Source organism: Mytilus trossulus, chromosome 11, assembly GCF_036588685.1.
Source record: "Mytilus trossulus isolate FHL-02 chromosome 11, PNRI_Mtr1.1.1.hap1, whole genome shotgun sequence".
Taxonomy (NCBI): Eukaryota; Metazoa; Mollusca; class Bivalvia; order Mytilida; family Mytilidae; genus Mytilus; species Mytilus trossulus.
In genome coordinates, this window is record NC_086383.1 from 28,342,777 (window position 1) to 28,368,824 (window position 26,048).

General features: G+C 31.9%; 1 protein-coding gene and 1 long non-coding RNA gene across 2 annotated transcripts in view; both read right to left on the minus strand.

Moving 5' to 3' along the window:
- The window catches only part of LOC134689918 (fibrinogen-like protein A), a 40,681-nt gene extending 14,927 nt beyond the window's left edge, over nucleotides 1-25,754 (minus strand). Inside the window, exons 1-3 of the mRNA XM_063549884.1 lie at nucleotides 25,519-25,754; nucleotides 25,190-25,258; nucleotides 24,627-24,698 (exon numbers count right to left, since the gene is read on the minus strand). Of these exons, the coding sequence (XP_063405954.1) occupies nucleotides 24,627-24,698; nucleotides 25,190-25,258; nucleotides 25,519-25,585 (208 nt within the window). The 5' untranslated portion in view covers nucleotides 25,586-25,754. The remainder of the gene's footprint in view (nucleotides 1-24,626; nucleotides 24,699-25,189; nucleotides 25,259-25,518) is intronic.
- Nucleotides 1,324-4,809, minus strand: LOC134690951 (uncharacterized). Its single transcript, XR_010102064.1, has 3 exons — nucleotides 3,928-4,809; nucleotides 3,181-3,258; nucleotides 1,324-1,888 (listed from the first exon to the last, which is right to left on the minus strand). It is a non-coding gene; the product is annotated as an uncharacterized LOC134690951 (long non-coding RNA).
- Nucleotides 25,755-26,048: the final 294 nt, after the last annotated feature.

The following is a 26,048-nucleotide window of genomic DNA, read 5'->3' on the forward strand; positions in this document are numbered from 1 at the left end:
ACTTCAATAAAAGAAACTAAGTATCTAACAAATTAATTTTATTCAGATACTGACAAATAAGAGTTGTTTTGATGATAAATTAAATAAAATGTCAAATGTTTGAAATACAATTTTACTATCAAACAATTAAAAAAAAACATTTTTTGTTTAAATAAGTCCAGTTCTACATCAAGAACCTCATCAAATTCAAACTAATCAATAAAATAATGGTAAGTGACAAATCAAAATGCTTACTTGTATAGATGGTTTAAGAATCATAACAATAGGGTTATAACAAATAGCAAACATAGCCACTTTAAAATTTCAAGTTTGGCATCATAAAAAAAAATTAATAATAATGTCCCTTGCTAGCATTATTTGTCAATTTTAAAAGCAAAAAACAAAAAACATTACGTTATTTACATAATTAACATAATTGCTAAATTCAAAAACAATCCTGCTGCTGGAACATTTTAATTAAAATGGTATGAGATTTCATTCCAAGTGCTGTATGCAAGAATAAAAATAATAAGGTGTAATGTTATATTTCAAATATGTACAATTAAATAAAATAGCACACAAATAAACTTTTATTAACAATATTATGTTATGTCAATCAAAAATTTATCAATACTGAATGAACTTAAACAATTGAAGAAAATAATAAGTTTATAGGTTTAAAAATATATGTGGTGTATTAACTGTTTCCTGATTAGTTAAAAGTATCAGTTTTATTTACAATGTTTACATTTTATGGTGACACACCCACTCTGATGTTGTGTATTAACACGTCAACACATGTGTACATTGTTATTGTTAATATAAGTAATATAAAAAGTTCTTTGAGCCTTATTTTTTATTGAAATTGATTGATAATGAATGGCAGTAACTTATTTTGCTTTTATTGAACCATAAAATTCACATTTTACATAATCCTCTTCGCAGATGATTTAATGTGAAAATATAAAAAGTTATCTCCCTTTGACCAAGCGATTATAAATAATATGGTGAAATTTTACAGGAAAAAAGTGACAGCAAATACTAGACACTGAAATGAGCCACACTCAAATTATTATTCAGCATTTTAATGTGAAAATATAAAAAGTTAGCTCCCTTTGGCCAAGCCATTATAAATGATATGGTAAAATCATCACAAAAATTGACAGCAAATACTGGACACTGAAATGAGCCACACTCAAATTATTATTCAGCATTTTATTAACCAGTAAAGGCAACAGAAAGTTTATGTAAAAAGAAATATGTAGCTTAACCAAACACAATACCATAATCTGATGTCACCGATATGCTGCACTTGTAAATACTATTTATAGTAAAATGCAAATGTTGAAATTAAAGAGCAATAATTCATCTGTTTTACTTTAAAAAATAATCGATTTCAATAAACCTGGCAAACCCCTCCATTTGACTTATTTTCAGAGGTTCCCCTCAAAGCGAAGATTGTCAACTATAATTCAAAAGTAAACATGAAGGTATTTTTGTTCTTGCAAATTCCAAAAGTGTACCTTTGAATTGGCCCTTTTTTAAATTCAAAGAAATTTTCATTGACATCTCTCAATTTTTTTGTCATATGCCCTTAAGGAAAAAAAACCATGCAAGTTCTGTACATTTCTTGTGACAAGGCCTCTCTGATTCACTTAGACCTCAGCTTTTTGCCTTGTGCATTCAGCTGTCTCTAGTATTTACAGTCTAGTAAATGACTTTAGTCTATCCATGTAAGATTTAAAATCTTGTGACAGTCAAACCTGAAGTTTTGTGATCAGGCGAGTTTATTTACAAAATCACTGTTCCCACTTGACATTTAATCAATTTTCATGGCCTGTCTTAAATTGTCCTCTTCAGATACTAGCAGTTTCCTGGCTTAAAGGACCTTAGCTCTATTTTGTAGATTCTGTAATAAAGTAATTAAAAAATGTTTAGTTTTATTAAATTGACTAGTGATATCTATGTGACAAAAGAAATAATATTCTGCATGCAATTATTCTATCTTAATGCAGTTGTAATCAAATCATATACATTTGTATTTAGAAATATTCTAATGTCAGAGTGACCCAAAAATATCTTGTGGAATAACTCTATTAAAAGAATAGCTAGAAGTTGTGATAAATTTTGTATTTTCAATGGACCATGAAATTGGGGTCAAAACCATTAATCTATCATTAGAAAGATTATAACATAAGGCACATGTGTATCTATTTTTGAGTTGATTGGTCATTAACTTCATTAACAACTTTCCTGACCAGAACAGATATAAAGATGAACAAAAAAAGGCATGAATCATTAAACATAAAACCCTTCTACTATTGTTGGCTGACATTACAATTTATTACACATATTACACATTGTGATTTATTCATCAACATTAAAACATTTATTGATTTGTATCAGTTTATATTTAAAAACTCCTACTTTCATTGTTTGGTCTTAATGTGTACAATATATACAACTTTTATCATTTGATGTGTGATCCCCTGAGGGGTTCAGACTTATATTTTAGTGAGTGTTTGATGTGTCTTTGGGCACACTATGGAGGTCTAAAATAATGTAACACTCCCTTTTCCCCTTGGGAGATTGTTATTGGAATAACTCATTATTGAGTTTGTTGTCTTTATCAATTTCAATATAAATCACAAGATTAGGTACAGCAATTTTGTTTTCTTTTGACATATGAGAAGTATTTGTAAATAGTACAATCAGTTGTATGCAATATATAACCAACAAAAAAAATCAGAAACTAGATTACTGCCCTTTCAACTTAACCTTATATGTATTTATTATTTGATTTATAAAGTAATATTTAATCAATAGAAATTTATGTGAAAAATTTCAAACCAGATTTAAGTCAGTCATTGTTTGATTTGGCTTATTGTACTAAATACACAATTATTTTTATTTTTTGTTGTTTTTTTTTTCCTGCAATTTTTTTTGTGACACTTAATAGTAAAAAGAGTATGAATTCAATCCCCCATGACTCTATTCATGCTATTTGTTAGATGTCTGTACTCTCATTGTCAACCACACTTCATCACCTTATAAATTTATTTTTGCAGGCCTCAACTAACAGTAGTTTCCATAAAATATATAAACAATAACAAGCTAGTACAATCATGACAATGAGACTATTAATTTATCCCAAGACTTGGTCTAATCATGTCAAATTGATGTAATTACTAAATAGCTTACTTCAAAATAGAACCAGCTGCTGTTTTACATGCCCAGACTAGATCGTGTATGCCTATAAGCATCAGGGAAAGCTGCTTACTGCAAAATAAAACAGAAAAATTCTGTAACTAAATGTGCATTGCCAGGAGATAATTAGTTGAATTTAAAAAATTTCAAGCAAGTCTAGTATATATCATGAACATTGCATATTATATTTGTTAAACTTAGTCTAAGCAAAGGAAAGGGTGTACAGGTTTTGCAATACTTAATATATATATTATAGATATAGACCGGCAGATGTGGTGTGAGTGCCAATAAGACAACTCTCCATCCAAATGACAATTTATAAAATTAAACAATTATAGGTCAATGTACGGCCTTCAACATGGAGCCTTGGCTCACACTGAACAAAAGGCTATAATTGGCCCCAAAAATTAATTACAATGGTTGGCTCTATGAAACTTTATGATTACGTGTATATATATATGTATATATTCTGACAGACATTTCAACATACATGTACATATAAGGTACATTTATAGATTTTAACAAGACTAAGCAAGTATATAGGCTGATAACACTAAAAAGGCAAACATGTACCTCTGCATGATGTGTATTTTATCAAAGACAAAGGCACGTCTCTATTTGAATGACATGACACATTTGACATGACTATATACATTTATATCTTTTGAAAGATTTTTAAAAATCATAAATTCAGAAAAATGTAGACAATATATATATTACACATCATATACAATATAATACCTTTACATGGAAGGAGCATGGATGGCTGTTGTATTCCCTTATCTTTGAGCACCTGTTTCTGCGTGCAAATCGATTCTCTGTAACTATTGATGCAATTCTTCAATTTTTTCACCTTGATCCGTCATCAAGATTTCTGTTGGGGAATCCATCATCTTCTGTATTAGTTAAGTAAAATTAAAACTCTTTTAGAGAATGTAAATATTCATCATGATGTTTATACAAATATGATAGTAAGTTTAAATTCTGTTATGACCTTAAGCTTATGCATTTTAAACTTGAGTCACTGAACTGTAGTACTATGTACATAAACAGCATGTACATGTACATGTACAGGTTTGAAATGTTTGCAAAAATTTACTCAATAGTCATAATATAAATGAAGGAAGTATGGTGACCAAAATGTATCTATCATTTGTATGGCTAGTAATTGCATCGACATCAGTTTGTCATTGTTGGATAGCTTTTATTTTGGAAACATACCACATTGTTTACTTTAATCTTATTAATCTTCATATAAACAATAATATGAACAATGCACATATCTTAAGTTTTCTCTTTTGAATTGTTTTACATTGTCTAATCGGGGCCTGTTATAGCTGACTATGCGGTATGGGCTTTGCTCATTGTTGAAGGCTGTATGGTGACCTATATAGTTGTTATTTAATGTCCCAGTCATTTTGGTCTCTTGTCTCATTGGTCATTTTGGTCTCTTGTGGACAGTTGTCCCATTGGCCTAATGCGACAACTATCCACAAGAGACTTAAATGACACAGACATTAACAACTATAGGTCAGTGTACAACCCTTCAACAACGAGCAAAGTCCATATTGACAATCATACCACATCTTCTTTTTTATATATCACTAAGCATTTAAATTTATACCAATAGGCAATATTAGGGTACAACTTGTATTGCCCCCCGTGAGTTAGGTACATGTACCTATAGAACAAGTCAATTATCCAATAATCTGTAAAACTTCAGCGCAGTTTGTAATTATTCACAATAAACAATAAATGAATGGAATAATTGATCATAATTGGGTTGCACGACCTGACCCGGACATCTCCTTTTTATATTTAGGTTTTGGGAATAAAATATATGGGGCATGTATATCAGAATAACGATAAAAAATAAATTGATTGTGTAAGGTGATGTAATGTATAATTATCTATAAGTAATACAGTCACCAAGTAGAAAATCATGCTGTTCTTCTTCTTTTCGAATTTGAAAATCCCGCAACATGACGAGTTAAAGATTGCTACATAGAAAACACTCGAGGCAACCGAAAGGTGCACGATCGCACTAAATACCAGTAATATATTATTTAACCAAATAAAATAATGTATCCTAATTGATAGATTGAGATAATATATGCTGTTATAATTGTTTAAAGGATGTGAATTACAGAATAAATGACTGAAATATGATCTCCAGAAATTAACTAGTACATGTACAGATAATAAAGTATTTTCCTGGTATACTTTTTGGTCTTAACTTACACTGTTATTATAACAACATTACAAAAAACCGCGGGACATGACCAGATAACAAATATAATTTTTCATACATAAATCAAGTTGATCGAATAACCTGGACTCATAATATTCACACATTTGTATAACACTTAATATATATTTCTCAAATTATTGCTTTAATAGTGAGCATAGGTACTTGGGGACAGGACATTTTTTTTAACCTACCGGCCTTTTTCCAAAATCTGTTATTTTTTCGTTTTCTATCATTATTTTTTTGCGTCTGTCTGTGTCATTAGAACATAAATACACTACAGTTTAATTTAAACATATTTTATTTGCAAAAGTAGCAAAAGGGATTGGACACAAGTAATAACAACATTAGAGCCGTCCTCTCCCAATATATATAAATATAAACACAAAGTACACTGATTAGATAATGACGAAAAAGGGAAAAAAACATAGTACTTCAAACAAAAATTAGAAAAAAAAGAGAAAAAAAAAATACAATATAATAAGGAATAATAATAAAACAACTTGACTGGAGTGAAAGGTTGTTGAAAGTAGAAATTTAGAATGTTAATTGATTGTTTTAAATCTTTGTGGTATTCTGATATAAGATTGTAAGGACTCAAACATGTCTTTGTTTTGCTGAAAGGAAAGGTCACCGTCACCAGCTAACAGAAGCTTAATGGATATAGCGTAACTTTCTAATTTTGAAAACAGTATTTCTCTTGCTTCGTTGTGAAAAGCGCACTCTAAAAAATAGTGTATACTATCATCAACAGGGTAGCCACAGTTGAATGCTGGACTTGGTTTAATATTAACACGATGTAAATCTGAATTTAAAGAACTGCACATATTTCTCAAACGTGTATGAATGATATTAAGTTTTCTATCCCCACAACTAAAATAGGAAGGTGGTTGTATCAATTTGGACTTCATCTTTCGTTTAAAAATATTTATATATTTTTTGGCGTACGTATGTCGGAGGGAAGGCTATTCCATTCAATAGTAGTGGATGGGAAAAAGATTTTCTAGTTATGTCTAGTCTATAACCGGGTACTACATGATTATTACTGTTTCGCAAATCGTAGTTAAATACTTGACCAACAAGCGGGGGCATTAAACCACAGAGATAATCAGGGGCAGTCCTATTATGTAAAGAATATAACATATTGAGATTTCTGGATTTTCTTTTGTCCACAAGCAAGTGCCAGCCAGTTTAAAAAAATACAGCTTCCCGACTAGCAAACACGGGCAACCCAGTTACTAACCTCCCTGCTTCTAACTGAACATGTTCTAAATTGTCGGCTTCTGGTTGAGTACAAGGACTTATATAGATCTATAACCATATGGTCCCTGTTGAGTACAACCATCCCAGAACTCACATGCATATTCCATAACGGGTCTTATAAAGTTAAATATATACGAGCAAGATAATTTCTATTCAATACATTTTTTCAATTTTTTGAAAACATTTAATCTTGTGCTTGCACACTTTGAAATATTTTCTATAAGTGTATGCATTTTACCATTGGAATGAAAAGTAATCCCTAGGTGTTTATGACAGGAGACAAATTGTACTAATCGGTTTTGAAATTCTATTTCAATATCATCTCGGGAAGTATGGCAGGAGAATACTAGTATCATAGCCTTTGTCTTATTAGGGTAAACATTAATAAGCCAAGCTTTATACCATACTGAAATTTGTTCTAAATCGGTGATTAAGACAAACTCTATAGTGTAAGACAATAGACTACAAAATACTTGGTTTTGCTATTTACTATCTATTCCAAGTTTACTATCCATATATATATTACTAAAGAGAGTGAATTAAAAGAAAACGAAAGAATAACGGATATTGAAAAAAAAGGGGGAGGGTAAAACAATTCTCCTATCCCAAAGTTCCGATGATAGTAAGAACCTTCTTACTATACAAATCCTAGATTCATGACAGTGATATATGCATTCTAAACTGTATACAGAAATCAGAGTTATCCAAGATATTGACTTCTAAATTAACTTTATGTTACCCCAGCTCCGGGGGGGGGGGGGGGGGGGGCACTTCAAACTTTTTTGGGTAGGGGTGAGCAGCTGAGACATCAAGTACCCCACCCTTTTCATATATTTTGTTTATCAAAAATATATACCTTATCATATGTAAATGAAGAAAAAATAGACCTATAGATATAATTGGATATTTTTATCTTCTGATACATTAGAGTTTACAAAAAATTTGAGGTCCCGCTCATTTTACGTATTTGTTTAGAAGCAACGCAGTCGCAATAATCACACATTGCTTTACCAATAAATTCTTCACTCTTCTTTTTGCCAGTGCTATTTGCCCCTTTTATAACTTTAATTATGAAGAAATTTCAATTTGAAAAGACAATAGATAATGTTTTATCAGATAATTGTAGTAACACTTCAGATAGTATCACTTTTACTGAGTTTACATTAATTAGAAACGGGAATGTGTAAATAGCAAAACCAGAAACCAAGAAACCAGAAATCAGAAACCAGAAACCAGAAACAAGAAACAAAAAATATAAAAAATATGTAATGTTGAATACTATTTTTTTAATAACTAAATATAATTGACATAATATAATTACACATTTATATTAAACTGATAAGGACTGTTCTTTATGCATCTGCTGTAGCTGAAAACCTTATCAGATGAAACAAAACTTACATACAAAAAAGTGTCAGTTCAGTGTTGGACTGCATACTTAACTTGTTACATTGAAAGGATGACATTGATTATAGATGTTTTAATATTGTTTTATATTCTGGCTGTAAACATATCTTTCAAGTGGCATTTTGAGTACAAATTGTGTCATGTTATTTAATCATTTAGATAAATAGTGATCAGAATACCACAAGTGAAATTGGAAAAAAAAATCAGTTACACTGTTCATAGTTTCTATGTAAAAATGAGTAAAAAAAGAATAAACAATGAAAAAAGGAAAGAAAGGAAATCATAAATCAAATTCAGAGGTGATATTTCTTAAACTTTATAATTGTTTTACATCAGCAACCCTTTACTATAGTAAACACACTTTTAAAAGATCTATAAAAAATGTCAACCTTTCAACACAAATAAAAATCTGTACCAAGTTATGTTTGTGGTCTAACACTGAACTGACACTTTATAATTCTTTTACATCAGCAACCCTTTACTATAAAGTAAACACAAGATTAAAACATCTATAAACAATGTCAACCTTTCAACACAATTAAAAATCCAACACTGAACTGACACTTTTTTGTATATAATTAAGTTTTATTACAATTGATAAGGTTTTCAGCTACAGCAGGTGCATTAAGATCAGAGTCCTTATCAGTTATACATGTGTATTTATATCAGGTCAATTATAATTAGTTATTAGAAACATATTCAATATTAGATAATTTTTAATTTCTTATTTCTTGTTTCTTGTTTCTTGTTTCTTGTTTCTGATTTCTGGTTTCTTAGTTTCTGGTTTTGCTATTTACACATTCCCATTAGAAACTGATTTGTCGTTCCCTCTTGAAGGACGCTGACACTATGCTATGGAATTTCTTCTAATGTTTCATGCATGTAAACCTTTCAATGTTAATGAGGTGGAAATGTCAAAATGATTGGATTTATTGCTCTTATATCTAACCTCAGTGGAAATACCACATTGAATAAATAGAGTTTAATTGGTTTGACAAATAGCTGATGCATTTACGACTGCGGTTTAACCGCATTAAAAATAAACAGGAACATTTGATTAGTTTCAGATACTTATAATATATATCCAGCAAGTGATAATATCAACCTATTGATATATTTAATCTGAATTTCTCACCCTTTTCATATATCATGAAGCATGAAATAGTGACCTATTCCAGCGGCTCATCCCTACCAGTCATTACATAGGATTTCCCCCCCCCCCCCCCCCCCCCGAGCCCCAGCTACTGACTCCATTGTGACATTATATATTGTGTAATGTTGGTGTTAAATGAGATATGTGTTTAAATTCTTCGTCGAATAACTGAAATCGGTGTGTCGATATCTACTGGTCCTCCACATGCCCCGGGCAAATCAAGCAGCGATAATCGGGCATATCTTTGCTTCTGACCGAGAAGACTGACTTCAAAAGGACTGATTTGATGAATATTTAACTGTTAATAACCTTCATCAGATCACGAGTCTTGCATGAAGATGGAAACTGATAGCTATAGACTAAGGGACGACATCAAAAGTTCAATGAAGGATAAAAACAAAACTTAATTCATATAGTTTTTTCACCGACTCCCCTACCTCCCCCTTCTAAACTTAATTTGTGAAAAATTGATTGACCAATAACGATATATGTAAAAATCGATGTCAATTTATACAAAACTTGCAGCAATTTGAATTAAGTTTTTTTTATCCTTCATTGCTTTTTTGATGTCGTCCCTAAAGTACTGGTACATTGTATTAACGACTTTACTATGAGAAATATCATCATCTTCAGGATTTGAAATGATATTCTTGTAGACTTGTAGCCAGAATGGTATATACATAAGGAGACTGGTGAACGTGTAGAACATGAAGGCAAACTGTTAGAAACGTAACCTGGCGGGAAAACATGTAGATAGACTTGTAGACACGGAGACAGACTGACGGACACATAGAGACCGGTGAAAACGTATAGACTTGTGGACACATAGTCAGACTGTTAAGAATCATATGGACAAAGAAACTAGGGGTCTATAAGAGAGACTTGTTAAAGTAAAAACAGACCAGTAAATGATTGAAAAACTGATGAACATGTAAACAGACTTGTGCAAATGTAAAATGACAAAAAATATTTGTCAGCCTAAAAATCTGATTCCGTAACTCTATTGGGTTTAATTTTCAGACTTATATGAATATGGAATCTATATTTTTTGGAGATGCATTATGTTGTGGGGCAAGCTAGGATAACAGTTATCAAAGCCCTCCTTTTTTCAAATAATTTGCCAGAAGAAGGATTGCATAGGGGAATTATTCATTCCATTTGCACAACATAAACAACGCATACCCCTTTCTATTTATCTTCATTTTGTCGTAATATGAATGTTCTATGATCTTTTGATTTTAGTATAAATGGACACTTGTTTACTTGGTTGTGCTATGATGGATTTAGTAATACCATATTTTGTTTTCAGTATAAGAAATAAAATGATAATAATGGATTATGTAAGGTTCTCTCATTAAAATATTCAACATAATAATTCTTTATTTGCAAAACAAACAAAGACAATTTTGATTACGGCAAATACAAAACAAACATAATGAAAACTTGTAAACTTGGATTAAGTGTATTATTTCCAAAATCTTTGACTTTACCAATTATTATACACCACATTTTACACTAGTTTAACAAATAATTCATACTTTTTAGAAGCGTTGCCAATGTGCACAACATGTGGTTTATTCATTACAAAAGTTGTAGGTCACTGGGTCATTATCTACACAGAAAATTAAATAATATATAAATTTGTCTTTGGAATGCAAGTCTATATAGTAATATAATCTTTATTGCAAAAAACATGAAACCCTGACGGGTTAAAATGCAAACATAGTACAATGTATACACAAGTGACAAGAAACATAACTATACATGATAAATGTTTTTAAAAAGTGAAGTTGATATTAATAACATATATCTATATATAGATGTATATAATAATTGACCAATGTGGACCTTATTTTCGCAATTCCATAGATTGCTTTATATAGTCTACAACACTAGACAAAATATCTTTATTGGGATCTAGAATACTATACTGAGTCAAATAAGTTCAGCAGCGCATATTTTAATCAAACATTTCAACAAATAAACAACACCTATTGTCTCTGTGTGTGTTAGAAGTATACAAGTGATCTAATTATTATACAGGAAAGAAAGTGAACCATATTTTGTGATTTTCTTTACTTGAAAATGGAAAAACTTGACAGAAATTAAGATAAATATGACTTAAATGTATCCGTTGCTTAACTTTTTTGTTAAGCAGTATATTTAGAATTTGTTAATAGTATACTAGTATAATGCGACGTAGGTAAAGATTTTTCTTTGAAAAATATCATCATTTTTAATTTTGATGAAAACACTTATTGTGGTCATGAAGATAGCGTTGAAACTTTGATTAAAAAATGTTTGCGCTTTGCCCTTTTTGAAGTTAAATGGTCAGTTTCATTTTACCTTATTAACACTTTTTTTACTTCAGCATCACTGATGAGTCTTTTGTAGACGACATAACGGTCTGTCGTAAATGTAAAATTTCAATCCTGGTATTTATGAAGAGTTTATTTGCCCCATTTGCAAATATAACAAGTTAACAACTATATATATTATCTTTCTATTAAATATACCAACGGAGCTATACATGTACACTAGCTGTTGGCGCTTTTAATCTTGGTGTTATTTAACATTTGCAGCCATTTAAAATAAATTGTAAAAATGATTCTTAAAAGTTTATAGAATGAATGGCAATATATATATATATATATATATACAACTCGTCTAAACATCAACCCAACAATGTTAGATCTGTAAATTTGCTTTCGCAAACTTTTGATTCTTCCCTCGCCTGGATTCGAACCCATGCTACTGTGATATGTTGACACCAAATCGCCTGCACTACAGCCGTCCCGCTAGACCACACGACCACCTTGGCTCTAAAAAAAAGAGGTTTCGCTGGCTATGTGTTACCTTTCCACGTCAGTGTTAATCTAGCGGCGTACTACAGTACATGATATATAAGGCATGAAGATGTTATTGTTACAGATCAGCTAAATTATCTATAGTAAAGGATCCTACAAATTAATGTAAGATACAGTCACAGAAAATAGTAAGAGTCAGTGACATAAATATTTTAATACAAAAGGGTATACATGGCACTCACACCACATCTTCCTATATCTATGTACATATATTCTGGTCTGGTGTGTACAATGAATGAAAAGGAAACGGTTCGTGAAGTCTCAGCGGCTTTCCCAAACATAAAAAAAAAGAACTGAAGTGTTTCAAATCGTTGATTGACGATTCAGGTATTTTGAATTTTAAACGGAAGAGTTAGTTTTGACAATTAGTCAGTTAAAAACTTAGAATAAAATATCGAAGAAGACAAACAGTGGCGAATCCAGAACTTTTCAGGTAGGGGGGAGGGGGGGGGGTGACTAACCTAAAGTTGGGGATCTCTCCAGTCATGCTTCAGTGATTCCCTCTAGACTATATAATCAATAAAAAAAAATCCCACGAAAGGGGAACCCCTCCTTACCCCCCCCCCCCACACACACTGGATTCGCCTATGACAAAGTCAACTATAATCAGCGCCGGGTAAAAACTAAGACGAAAATAAAATAGGAAAACGAGAGTAACTTATCATGATTCCAGTTCTGCTGAAATCTGGAATTCATAATTGTGAATGGAAGTGGGGAATATGTAAAAGAGACAACGAGGCAATAACCGAATGCATCTAAGGGGTCTTCAACGCGACGAGAATTCCACGCAAAATACGGAAACAACAGAAAATGTTGTATAATTGCCGATCTGACACATGTATTGTAACTATCCATGCTCCCGTCGAATCAATCGGAAAGCTCTAAGTACAACCTTCGACAATAAACCAACACATGCGAAGTGTGCTAATATATACGTAATAATTTATAAAATGTACCGATGTGACAAAATGTGAAACAATAGCATAGAGTATGTTAAAACGAGAACAAAAAAAACAAACGAATTTAACAGAAAGCAGCCACAGAATTCATGGTTATAAAACTGAAGAGAACTGTTTAAGCAAATTGAGCACTATGAGGTTTTGATTTTTATGACCCCACTTTCATCGTAGGGTATATTAATTTATCGCTTACAGGTTCGTTCGTCTACCCGTTCGTCTGTTTGTCCAGCTATAGATTGGTTTGTCTGACTATCCAGTTTTTGAGTTGCAACATAAACATTTAAGTCAAATATCCTCTAAATGCAAGGTAGTTGGATACATTTTATTATAAAATGCAAAGAGAGAGATCATGGTTTGTCCTGCTTTCTCTTCCGAGATTTGTTGAACTACTGTACAGTTTTAATATTTCAGAGCTCAAGGGTTGCCTGAACACACAATTGAGATGTCCATGCATGCATGTATACCTCGGCATTTTTATTTTTGTCAAATATTCTTAAATGCCAGGAAGACCGAGTTGAACCTTAAAAATTATGTATATTACAAGCATCTAGAGCTTCTTCTACATTTTTTAAGCAACGACCTTGATATCTTGTAGGATGAAGAGGCGAATCAAGGGAATCCGGTGGCAGGTGGCCTGCTCCGCCTTTTGGGGATTTTTGTTGTTGTTTATTATAAAGAGAAGCACCGAAACATAACTGGAACAAGCCCCTTTCTCGGAAGTCACTGAGCCCCACTTATAAAATTGAGAATGGAAATGGGGAATGTGTCACAGAGACAACAACCCAACCATAGAAAAAAACCCAACATGCAGCAGAAGGTCACCCACAGGTCTTCAATGTAGCGAGAAATTCCCGCACCCGGAGGCGTCCTTCAGCTGGACCATAAACAAATATATACTAGTTCAGTGATAATGAACGGCATACTAATTTCCAAATTGTACACAAGAAACTAAAATTAAAATAATACAAGACTAACAAAGGCCAGAGGCTCTTGACTTGAGACAGGCGCAAAATTGCGGCGGGGTTAAACATGTTTGTGAGATATAAATATTTCTAGTTCCGCAACTGGGATGTTTATACGCATAATAGTGATGTGCAAGTCCATATTTATTCTTAGATAATTAGTTGTTACTGGCCGTTTGAACTAGTTGTTAGTGTTAACTGCGAGTACTATTAGATCTGCACTTAGTATCTTTTTGTTGTTCGATCTTTCTTTTGCGCCGATTGTGTTCATGTAAATTTCTTGTGGATGTTATTTTTTTTTTATTATTAGTATCAACCTCTTCTGCTCGCCATTTATATGCATATGTTTTAAATTGTTCTTCCCTGCAAATAGGCTGTTATGTTTTTTATCTGGCGCAGAAATAACTGGTGTGTGTGTGGGGGGGGGGGGGGGGGGCAGTCTAATGGGCTAAGCACAGAGTATAGAGATAACTCAAGTGGAATTGGTTAATGGCTATCGCAGTTTTTCGGTGACCATTCCTTCCCCCCATGAAATCGAGGAGTGCTTCGCGATTGACATTATGTCTGACGCTCGAATCCGTCTGATGACAATTTCATGCATTTTAAGATGTTGTACTTATATATATTAATTTTTTATTTTTATTTTAAATTGACAAAATTCGTTCTTATTTTGTACAGCTATACCACTATCCCAGGTTAGGGCGAGGGTTGAGATCCCGCTAACATGTTTAACCCCGAAACATTATGTATGTATGTGCCTGTCCCAAGTCAGGAGTCTGAAATTCAGTGGTTGTCGTTTGTTCATGTGTTACATATTTTTTTCGTTCATTTTTGAACACAAATTAAGCCGTTAGTTTTCTCGTTTGAATTGTTTTACATTGTCAGATAGGGACCTTTTATAGCTAATTATGCTCATTGTTAAAGGCCGTACGGTGACCCATAGTTGTTAATTTCTGTATCATTTTTGTCTTTTGTGGAGAGTTGTTTCATTGGCAACCATACCACATCTTTTTTTTTTATAATCCTGCTCGGAAGCCAACTTTCACTCCCCTCCCCCCGTGAGTATGTTACAACAGTTATATACATGTTATGATTGACAATTCATAACTTCTGTACTACAGAAGAGATTGATAATGATCAAAATGAACCTGTAATTTACAAGTACACAAACAGCGCAATGATGCACAAATTCGGCGAAAATGTAATAAAAAAAATCGGTGCAAAAGAAATGCAGATCTGATCGATGCAAATGATCAGTAATCACTGATAGCGTTTAATTGGAATTTGCAATTTGCATACATCAGTTTATTCAAAATAAAGATAATTTTTCTTCTGATACACCCCCCCCCCTTTTTTTCTCGTTTATATGTTGTATCGAAAAGAAGGGATCTGATTCAGAATATACATCTATTTTTTTTTTTTATCTCTGATCATGTTTCATTGAATGCAGCTGTGTACCTAGTTGTATGTGGTTGATATAAATGAGTTTTGACATGTTAATTTGAAGTTATGTAGTTACTGTCATCTGATAAGTTGCCTTATCAGTTTGTTCAGACTGGAGCGTTGTTAATGTACACAACTTGTGTTTTTAAATTATAAAATTTCTATAGCAAGGTCAACATTTAAAAATTGAATGATTAACTTTGGAAGATGAAAGTTTAGTCGTATTAAGAATAGCCTGCTACAATAAAGACGCTCGAAAAGCATATTTAACTGTAGTTTTTGGGAGAGGAGTCGTCAAAATTATAAAAGAGGATCAGAGGCGGATTTAGAAGGGGGACCAGGAAGCCCCCCGGGTTTCTGGGAAAAAAATTGGTTGATTATCAATGTAGCATGTCCAGGGCGGACCCTTCTTCGGCAGTCAGTGGGCCCCACTTATAACATTTCTTGATCCGCTAGTTAAATTCCCTATTCTTAAAATGGAACTTATTAATCCATTAATCCCTATGGGGAAAGGCTATGTATAGGAATAGCTTGAATAAGTCTTTCAAGCTTCATTAATATATGAAAAGGGTGGGAAATTTAAAACGGTCAGGGTTATTTCTAATTAAGTGTCTGATGCTAGTATTTATTGTGTTGCGGTTAAAACCACATTTGTAAATGTGTCAGATGTTTCCGCCATTATTATGAAATTTGCACCCATTTGACATCTAAAATAGATTGTAGGAATTTGCAATTGTCGATAAGCTTTGTTTTAAGAGGGAGTGGTAATGTAGCGCATATCAGATCATTAAATAGGTGTAGGTCTTCATTTTCTTATTTAAATATCTGGAAATATAAATGGATATAAATCATGTTTAAAAAAGAATATTTGAAAAGGGACAGGTCATAGGCGGATCCGTTTGGGGGGGGGGGGTCTTGGGATTCCTTGAAAATAAATAAATTGGAATTTTCTTTCAAATGACAGCAGGCAGATCGACAGAATTTGATCGAAACTGTACTTGTATTTTTTGTCTATCTGATGAGTTAAGCCTTTTTCAACTGAATTTTATAGTTCGTTCTTATGTTGTACTGTTATACCACTGTCCCAGGTTAGGGGGAGGGTTGGGATCCCGCTAACATGTTTAACCCCGCCTTATTATTTATGTATGTGCCTGACCCAAGTCAGGAGCCTGTAATTCAGTGGTTGTCGTTTGTTTATGTGTTACATATTTGTTTTCGTTCAATTTTTTTTACATAAATAAGGCCGTTTGTTTTCTCATTTGAATTGTTTTACATTGTCTTATCGGGGCCTATTATAGCTGACTATGCGGTATGGGCATTGTTGAAGGCCGTGCGGTGACCTATAGTTGTTAATGTTTGTGTCATTTGGTCTTTTGTGGATAGTGTCTCATTGGCAATCATATCACATCTTCTTTTTTACATGTATCTATATACATGCATGTTGCTGTACGGCTTCGTTATCGATCCGCAGCATACCATAACATAACATCTTAGGTATATGCATAATTGTGTAAATCATGTTTGCATTTTAATAGCCCGTCTTGGTATTATGTTTTGCAAAAAACATTATCATTATAAATATTTCTTTTACCTTTTTGGTTAATTCAAACTACTAAATTTGGGTTTCTTGGGTCGCTAATTTGGGCTTACATTTTATTTAAAAATTGCCAATTTGACTGCCAAAAAAGTTCTAAACATATAGTCCAGGCAGGTTTCACATAAAAGAGAGCCCATCATCGAGTTTTTGTCGATATGAAAGTCAAGCATCGAGTAAGAAAAGAGAAGTTAAATGTTTAAGTATCGATTTAGCAAAGTAAGGTTCACATTGTCGATCAGACTCAATCATCACAGATCGATTAAGCAACCAGAAGACGGATTTGACTCGTTTAACGAAAATGTTTGGATGTCTATCTTGCTTGGCACTGATTCAACTTTCGATGCGATAACTTTTGAAAGTCAATAAAATTCGAATAGGGATCAAGAAGAAGAATCCATGCGCTAGATATTCGTCGGGAAATGTTAATATATATATAGAGAGATCAAGATAGGTCATCATACAAATATTTTAGGTAAACGGACAGAAAGTCACAGAACAAAAATCTATACTCAATCGTTTCGTGTTCAGTAATTTTCCGGACTCAGAAGAGTGAATTATTGCCGAATTTCGTATTAATTACGGGACTGCTTCGGAACGGGTTCGTCAAAGACGGTTCGTATTCGGGATGCAATCTTGACTCAATTCGCAAAAAAAACCCACCAATGACAAATTTATCCAGATCATGCTCGTTCCACAGGACACCGTCCAGAAAACACAAAACATTGTTCCGATTTTGATCCGATACTGTAACTGTTACAGCAGAATCTGTCACGACATAATCACGATTGAAATCCTACTAGACAAAATCGAGTTTGCCCAATTGCTACTAAAAGTCACCTCACTTGGACCTCTTTAAGCCGTAGGAATATGTTACGAATGCATACTACAGCGATCGGGGAATAATAGGACATTAAAGGACATTGCGGATAGTAGGCCGACTTTTTTTACCTTTCGTGTTCTAACGGTGTCTGGTCTCAAACGGGAGCAATGTTGAGCTGTGTGAATCCCGCATTATGGGCAACACAAAATTACCAGGAGTCCGGTTGTGTCCGTGTATATGTTCGGCCACCCAGTTTAAAAGCCCTCTCATATGTATAATTCTTTCCAAATGTTTATCAAACTTACATGTATATCAGAGATACATCATCAACAAAGGTTCGTACGAGGATGTCGGTGCCATATAGTTTTGCCCTTGTCCGTAATTCCGTAATTCCGTAATTCCGTAATTCCGCAACAAACCATTTAACGGATTTTTTTTTTCTAAACGTCTTCAGACATTTGACTGCTTTTTGTATATATGTGAGTAAACCATGATGAGTTACAGATCGAGTTTAAGTTTGGTTCCGCTCTACTAATTGTTACCGAAATTACGGTCTTTGGACTTCGATATTTGTTGAAAAGCACAATTATACATACCTTTTTTGTAGTGTTGTCAACGGTTAACCGGTTAATCGGTCGATCGACCGAATACCAAAAACGCTAGCTTAACCGGTTAACCGGACTTTTTTCGATTTCGATGGATTTAATATAAATTTGTGTTGAAAATTAAATCAGTAATTAGTTATGTTTTATTTAAAAATTGTCGTCGTGGTTATTAGTTTGACAGATCAATAATTGTCCAGTATATTTATTGATTGATATTGTTAATCCTAAAAACATACAATTAATTAGAGTTCGGGGCAGGATCTTTCAGAAACATAATTAGTAAACGTATTTGTGTAACAGTAACTTTAAATCAGTAATGAGATTTTATTTTACCATTGTCTACCAATTACTTCATTATTTCGTTTTCGATCTAACATTGTGTAAACCTCACATTTAAATGTGCAACCTCCGTAGTGCAAGGGTTAGTCTTACTTTAAATTAAAAAAATGGGAAATGTTAACCAATGTGAATGTACTCAATGTATACGTGAAAGTACGAATAACATGCTTAAAGAAAAAAGTAAACACAGTGAAGAAACCGGTTGTACAGCATGTACAATGACCTATTGTTGTTAATTTCTGTGTCATTTTGGTCTCTTGTGAGAAATTGTCTCATTGGCAAGCATACCACATCTTCTTGTTTTATAATTAATCATTTCAAATTGAAACACACCCCATTATTTTCGGAGACAACAAGAGAAATGAAAGAATAATCGGTTTCAGACAAATGATATATATTCAATTCTACGAGATTAAGATTTTTTTTTTGTATTTTTTAATCTGAAGTTGGTAATAACGCCATAGACGATACGGTGTATTTGATTATCAAAAGTCAAACTTCGCAAGGAATCCTCACAGACAAGCCTTATAATGCTAAAGGAAAAACTTCAATTCTAAAAGCGTATTTACGACTTGGATGAAAGGTTGTCAAATTGACACTCATACCACATCTTATATCTATGTGTAGGGTTCTTTTGATAAGGCTTTCAAACACCAACTTAAATTACCGGTTAACCGGGTAATCGGTCGAACAATTATCCGAGTAACCGGTTAGGCAAAAGTGTACGATTTGACAACACTACTTTTTTGTAAACGCTTTCAGATATTGGGCTGATTTTTGGTATGCGAGCTCGAGTTACCCATGATGATCAAGAATAAGTTTTGTTCAATTCGGCTAATTTTTGCTTAGTTTAATTTTGGGCTTAGGAAGTTGATAAATTTTTGAAAATCTCACCTATACCGACTTTTTTTCTAAATGCTTTCAATGCTTTATTGGGCTGATTCTTGGTATGTAAGTTAACCACAATGAGTTACAGATCCTGTTTAAATTGTTTTGCTCCGCTTATTTTTGCCAAAATGAAGGGTTTACAACTTTGGAAATTGTTAGAAATCAGTTATACAGACTTTTTTTCTATATGTCTCTAAATTTTGAGCTGATTTTTTTATATGTAGGACTACTATATTATGTTTGTGTCTGTTCCAGACCATATGAGTATTTGGACCATACGCGTATGATCATAACCATATGGGTATATACGCATATGGTCCGACCATACGCGTATGGTCCCAACCGTACGCTTATGGTCGGGGTAATTAACAATCTGTTGCAGGTTACTTTAAATACTTCTTAACTCTTCATATGGTATGACCGTTCTTTAAAAAGACGCTATCATATAGTTAATCTTATCTTCATATTATAGTATAAAGATATATTATTACAGAAACCCATCTACCTTCAAATTATTTCAATTACTATCTGTAAGAAATATTAATTAATTAAATAATCTGGGTAAATATCTGTACGAGGCAGAGAAAATTCGTAACACTTGATTTTTGTTTTGTACCTTTATTACAAATGTAAATGGTATGCCAAACTCCGCTATATATTAATGCTGTGAAATGTTTATGTAAACTGTATATAATTTGTGTACTATGTATTTAATCCTATGAGCTGTATATTTGCTAACGGAATCAAGAATTATTATCAAGATTCAGATTCAATATTTTATTAAAGTCTCACTACTTGCAATACATAAATATCAATGTGGAAGTAAATGTCACCCCAAGCCTACATGCAAGAATGTAATTAGCGATGAAAACTTACTATGGCATAAATATTCTTTTTTACGTAGTATTTGAATTATAAAAAATAATACATTGTTTTTTAGATAAAGTTTTTGTATTATTGAAACTTTTATTGTGTGATTTACAAAAAAAATACCTGTATGGTCCAAATTCTCCTATGGTCCGGCCCGTTAATAACCAAACGAGTATTATACTCATACGTACGGTCGGACCATACGCGTATGGTCGGACCATATGAGTATACGCATATGGTCATGACGGTCCAAATACTCATATGGTCCGGAACATGTCCACATGTGTCCATAATGTCCACATTGAAATTGCTGATTTTTCAACTTTTTTGAGAAGGGGCCAATTGTGTCGCTTTGACACATCTAGTTTTTAAAATGTGTTAAGCTTCAGAAATAATAGTTTTATGGGAATGTTGCATTACATAAGCGCTCTTTTATACGCATGTACAAAAAAATGACAGATATTTATGAAGCATAAATCAAAGATTGATATGAGCAATGTCTAGGACTAGTTCGAAAATATAAGTGAATGAACCTCTCTGAATTTGTACCACAAGTTTCCATACCATACAAGAAAGGTTGTGATTGACTTTTGTGATAAAGGTTGGAATTAGGGCAAAAAAGAGGGAGTGGAAACAAGTTTTTTTCTGGTATCCGGACAATAACTTGTGTATACTGAGTGTATTGACTATAATTTTATGAAATAGTACTACAAATTTGCATACCACATTGGATTGACTCTGTTGGTTATTGCTTAAACCGTTTAATTAGGAGTTAGGAGAAAAAAAGGGGGATTTCATTAATGGTTTCCTTAAAATTGCTGAATTTATTAGTATATTGATATCTTTAACTTTAACCTAAATTTATAAAGTTACTTTACTAGAATGCATTCTCGAACCTACAACTGGGATATAAAGTGGATTGTTTGTCACCTGATCAAATAGGGACAAAAGTAGATAAGGTGCACACAGATATATACAGATTATGTGACGTCATTGGAAATATATTGGTAGATCTATAAGGTCGATATATATATAAGTGCCTACATAATCAACCTAATTACTATGTTAGAGTAGATCTGATTCGTGACTTCCTCGGTTATAACTTCCTCCCCGCTGTATTTCTAACTTCTATGACAACACCGCCTTGCATTGCGCATATACTAGTATACGGAGTATACATTTTTTTCAGATTTTTTTTCTATTCTTACGGAATTTTGGGGGGAGAGGGGGAGGGGCAAAAATCTGCTCTTGACAGTTCTATCCTAGAACAGTTTTAAATAGTTCTTCAACTAGAACAGTTCTACGATTAGAACTGATTTTGCTAGATTTGATTTAGTCAGTTCTGTCCATAGAACAATTTTAAGAACTCTTTGTCTTAAATATAAATAAGTCTAAAGAATAATATATTTAATTTAGACTGGTTTATATATGCATATATATATACAACTCGTCTAAACATCAACCTAACAATGTAAGATCTGTAAATTTGCTGTTTTGTCTAAAGAATATATTTAGGTTTGAACGTTTCAATCCTAAGACTGATCCAGATAATTCTACCTGCTAGAACTGATTTGGTCAGTTCTATCTAGAACTGTCCTAGGACAGATTATTTTTACAGTTCTATCGGGAGATTAGAAGTGATCTTCACTGATTTTTTTCAAATCAGGTCGTCATAATGCACATTTTTTTTAAATGTTCATCGTTTTTTTAACTCATAGGAAATAAGAGAAAGAGGAAGGCACATGTAACCTGCCCAAAACGTAAGATTGTGTTTACGATATTTTTTTTTAGATAAAATGAATAATACATCCAATTTGAGGTCCTTATTGCGGTCTGCTTTTAAGTCTTTTCGTTTTCTTTAAATAAACAAATAAATACAGAATTAGGAAAAAAATATATAATTCAAGTTTTGAACATGTTCAAGTTCAATATTACTACAGTCATTTTAAATATGAATTATCTTAATTTACCTGTCACAGTGTTTCTGAAAAACTAGTTCGCGCCAATGTAATCACAAAATGCGCACAAATAAAATGCGCCCGCGTAACTTCCACTTACGGAAAAGCGAATTATGTTGTACAAACGGGTAACATTATTTGCGAAAGAGTCAGTAGCAAATTTCGACAACTTGATGTTGGAAAAAAGAAAAAAAACTGTTTACTTCGTGAATATTTTGAAATTTGCGCTAAAACAGCTCTTACTTTTTCTTATTGGGCCCTTTTATACTAGTATGCGGCACTTTTTTTTAAGGATTACCCATCCATCCGTAAAACAGTGTTGAATATAAAAAAAAGAAGAAAAGGATTTTTTTTATAAAATGTTATCTTAATATTTACGCTTTTCAAATGTAATGGGAGATAACTTATTTTAAAAATAAATATTTTCCTCTGATACAGTTATGACTGATGACAAAATGAGTTACATCCCATTATAAATACTATTAAAAAAGTAATACGATCTTTAAGAAATATCTGACAAAGTGCACTGTATATTCGTATGTATACATATGATTATAATAACTATTATCGAATGGAAGAAGAATGTCAAAATGCAAAATATATTTAGTCTATAATAAGGGAGATAACCAAAACTGCTTGTTTCTAAAAATATCTTCTATTTGTGTTTATGAACTTCGATAAATACATGTTGTTTAAACTATTTATTTCTTAGTTATTCCTTATAAAACAATAAAAACAAACGATGAAATTTAGCCATTATTTATAGAGCTCTTGTTATTTGTTGTGTTTTGTATTTTCTGTTATTGAGAAAGATAGAAAGATAACCAGAATGTCCATGGAAATCTAACGAAGACATATACATGGTTGACAATCTCTAAAGATTTGGGGATTTTCAAAATTTGAATAATTATTTACGTAAGTTGTTGATATTTTTGCAACGAAAGATTTTTTTTTCTTTTTGGACAATTATAATAAGCCCGATTGTAACTTTTGTCTTTTTTTTCTTACTAACTCTCCATTTTATTTTGTACAACATGTATTCATCTGACAGTATTGAAGCCTTAATTTGTTGACCCTTGAGAAAAAGGAGTAATCATTGAAATAAAACAAGATACTTAAACACGTTATGAAAACTGGCATTAAATTACAAATTTACCGAACGAAAGTTTATTAGTTTAAACTTGTTATTTACTCCAAATTAAATTTCGGTTAAATTGTCTTATATTAGTAGTTTGTTAAAAAATAAACGTATGTTTAAACGAAAACTTTAACGGTGATAAACTAGATTTAAACCTTTTAAATAACAAATTTAAACTGGTATTATTTTTCAAATAAATAACAAATTTAATAACCCATAAATCGAAATTAAACTTGAGAAAATAAGAAATTTAACAAAATTATGAAACTTTAATAAACTACTAAAATAATTCTTCATAAATCAGACCTTAAATTCAAAACTAGAAATTTAATATATGAATAAATTTTGTAAACGTATCATTTCATGCAGTGTTATGTTCTACGATACATTTTTAACATCAGAATAATTGCAATTGTTGCTGTCAAAAAACTCCTGAGGTAGTTCTGTAAAAAAATTAGACCTGTTGATAAGTTATCGCCACGAGATAGACTTTTGTGGTTTTGCGGCATAAAACAATTACTATTTTTTTTATTATTATTATTATTGGCTTAGTCAATCAAAAGTTTACCTGTTTATATTTAAACAAAATAATACTAAGGAAATATTTTGGTGAAGAAAACCGGACAAAGCATAAAATAAAATAGAATATAGAAACAATAAATCAAAATAAAATCCAGAAAGCAAAATGACGTAGATATCGTTTAAATATGCGGAATATAATCAGACTTGAAATACAACAAACTTTAATAGAATGCAGTAATTTGTTAATTTGAATATTTGAATACCTACAAACAAATCTATCTTTCACGTTCGACAATATACTTTTTTTAGATTAATCATCATAAGTGGCATTGGTTGGAAATATTACTACAATTTGAGCGTTGGGGGATCTTATAAATAAGAAATATGGACCATTTACTTACTGTTGATGATTTCTTGTGTGTCCTGTATTATCTCTTTGGCTGATCTGTTTTTATTGTCTGGTAAACATATGCCTTAAATAAAGTATATGCACATACATTTTTACGGAAGCTTATTAGGTTTCGTGCTGATTATAACATATATAAGATAGCCTACACTTTGTGTGGTATAACGTTCTTAAAATTCTTTATAAATAGCACTTGAAAACGCAGCCACATATCAGCAAATAGAATGTTAACCGTTTATGCAAATATAAGCTCCACTAACATTAAATTGTGATTGAAATGTAAAATTAAAAAAAATCACTTTGATATATGAGCCAATTCATTTGACCGTTTAAATATCAAATACATACAAACATATGATAAATTAATATGAAATTATGTGAAATTATGAATTAAATCATCAATTGATAAATAAGGTTATCGCTCATAACAAGATAAAACAATAAAAACAACTGTGTATTTGCACTTGCTTGTTTTATATGATAATCAAGAATATAAAAAAACCAGTCAAACTAAATTCAAATATAAAACACGTAAACTTAGTAGCAATTGAATCGTACCTTGTAATTCGTTTATAATACCGTCCACCATGGATTCCTTCCCTGACGAATTTTGGGAATTCCGAACTTCTAAAATCAAAATGAAAATTATAAGTTCCCTTTTCCCGAATACGTATTGACATTAAGATATGATTTTAATTAACGGAAAATATTATACTACTGTGCATTACATTAATGTTGACAATATTAAATATATTGAATGGAAAATGTTATGTGTTTATGTTATTAAAACACAATAAATAGATATAAGTATACACATATTTAAAATCTAACGACGGAGATATTAACAAAACCGAATAGCTTGCAATTTAAAAACTATTATATCTCACCTATATTTCCAGTGACTGAAAAACCATTAACTGCTACATACAAGGTGCAAGGCAATATCCAATGCATTTCCTATATTCAAGAGTTGCGTGATGTCAAATTAGAACACACTGACTATAAGAAGAAAACATACAACTTTTGAATTCTCAAGCTGATATTTAACAATCCTGCGATAATAAATGATGAGTTTGAACAATAATAAATGATGAAATAAAACACACCAAAAAGTTATTTTGTAGAATCTGCTTCGTGTTATAATTAAATGTGCCAGAACAAACTAATGTTATATATACGATCATTATGTTTGTTCCGGTACATTTACTTATAACATGAAGCAGATTCTACAAAACAGCTTTTTGGTGGGTTTTATCTTACATAATTTTATAAATCATCTTATTATGTTTCTGCTTTTTAAATAGATAGTATGATTAATGTCAGATTAGAGTTTAATTTGAAAAGTTATACATGTTATATAATGGTAATGATATCGTACCAAATTAATATGAAACGCTTACAAATGATAAGAAGGAAC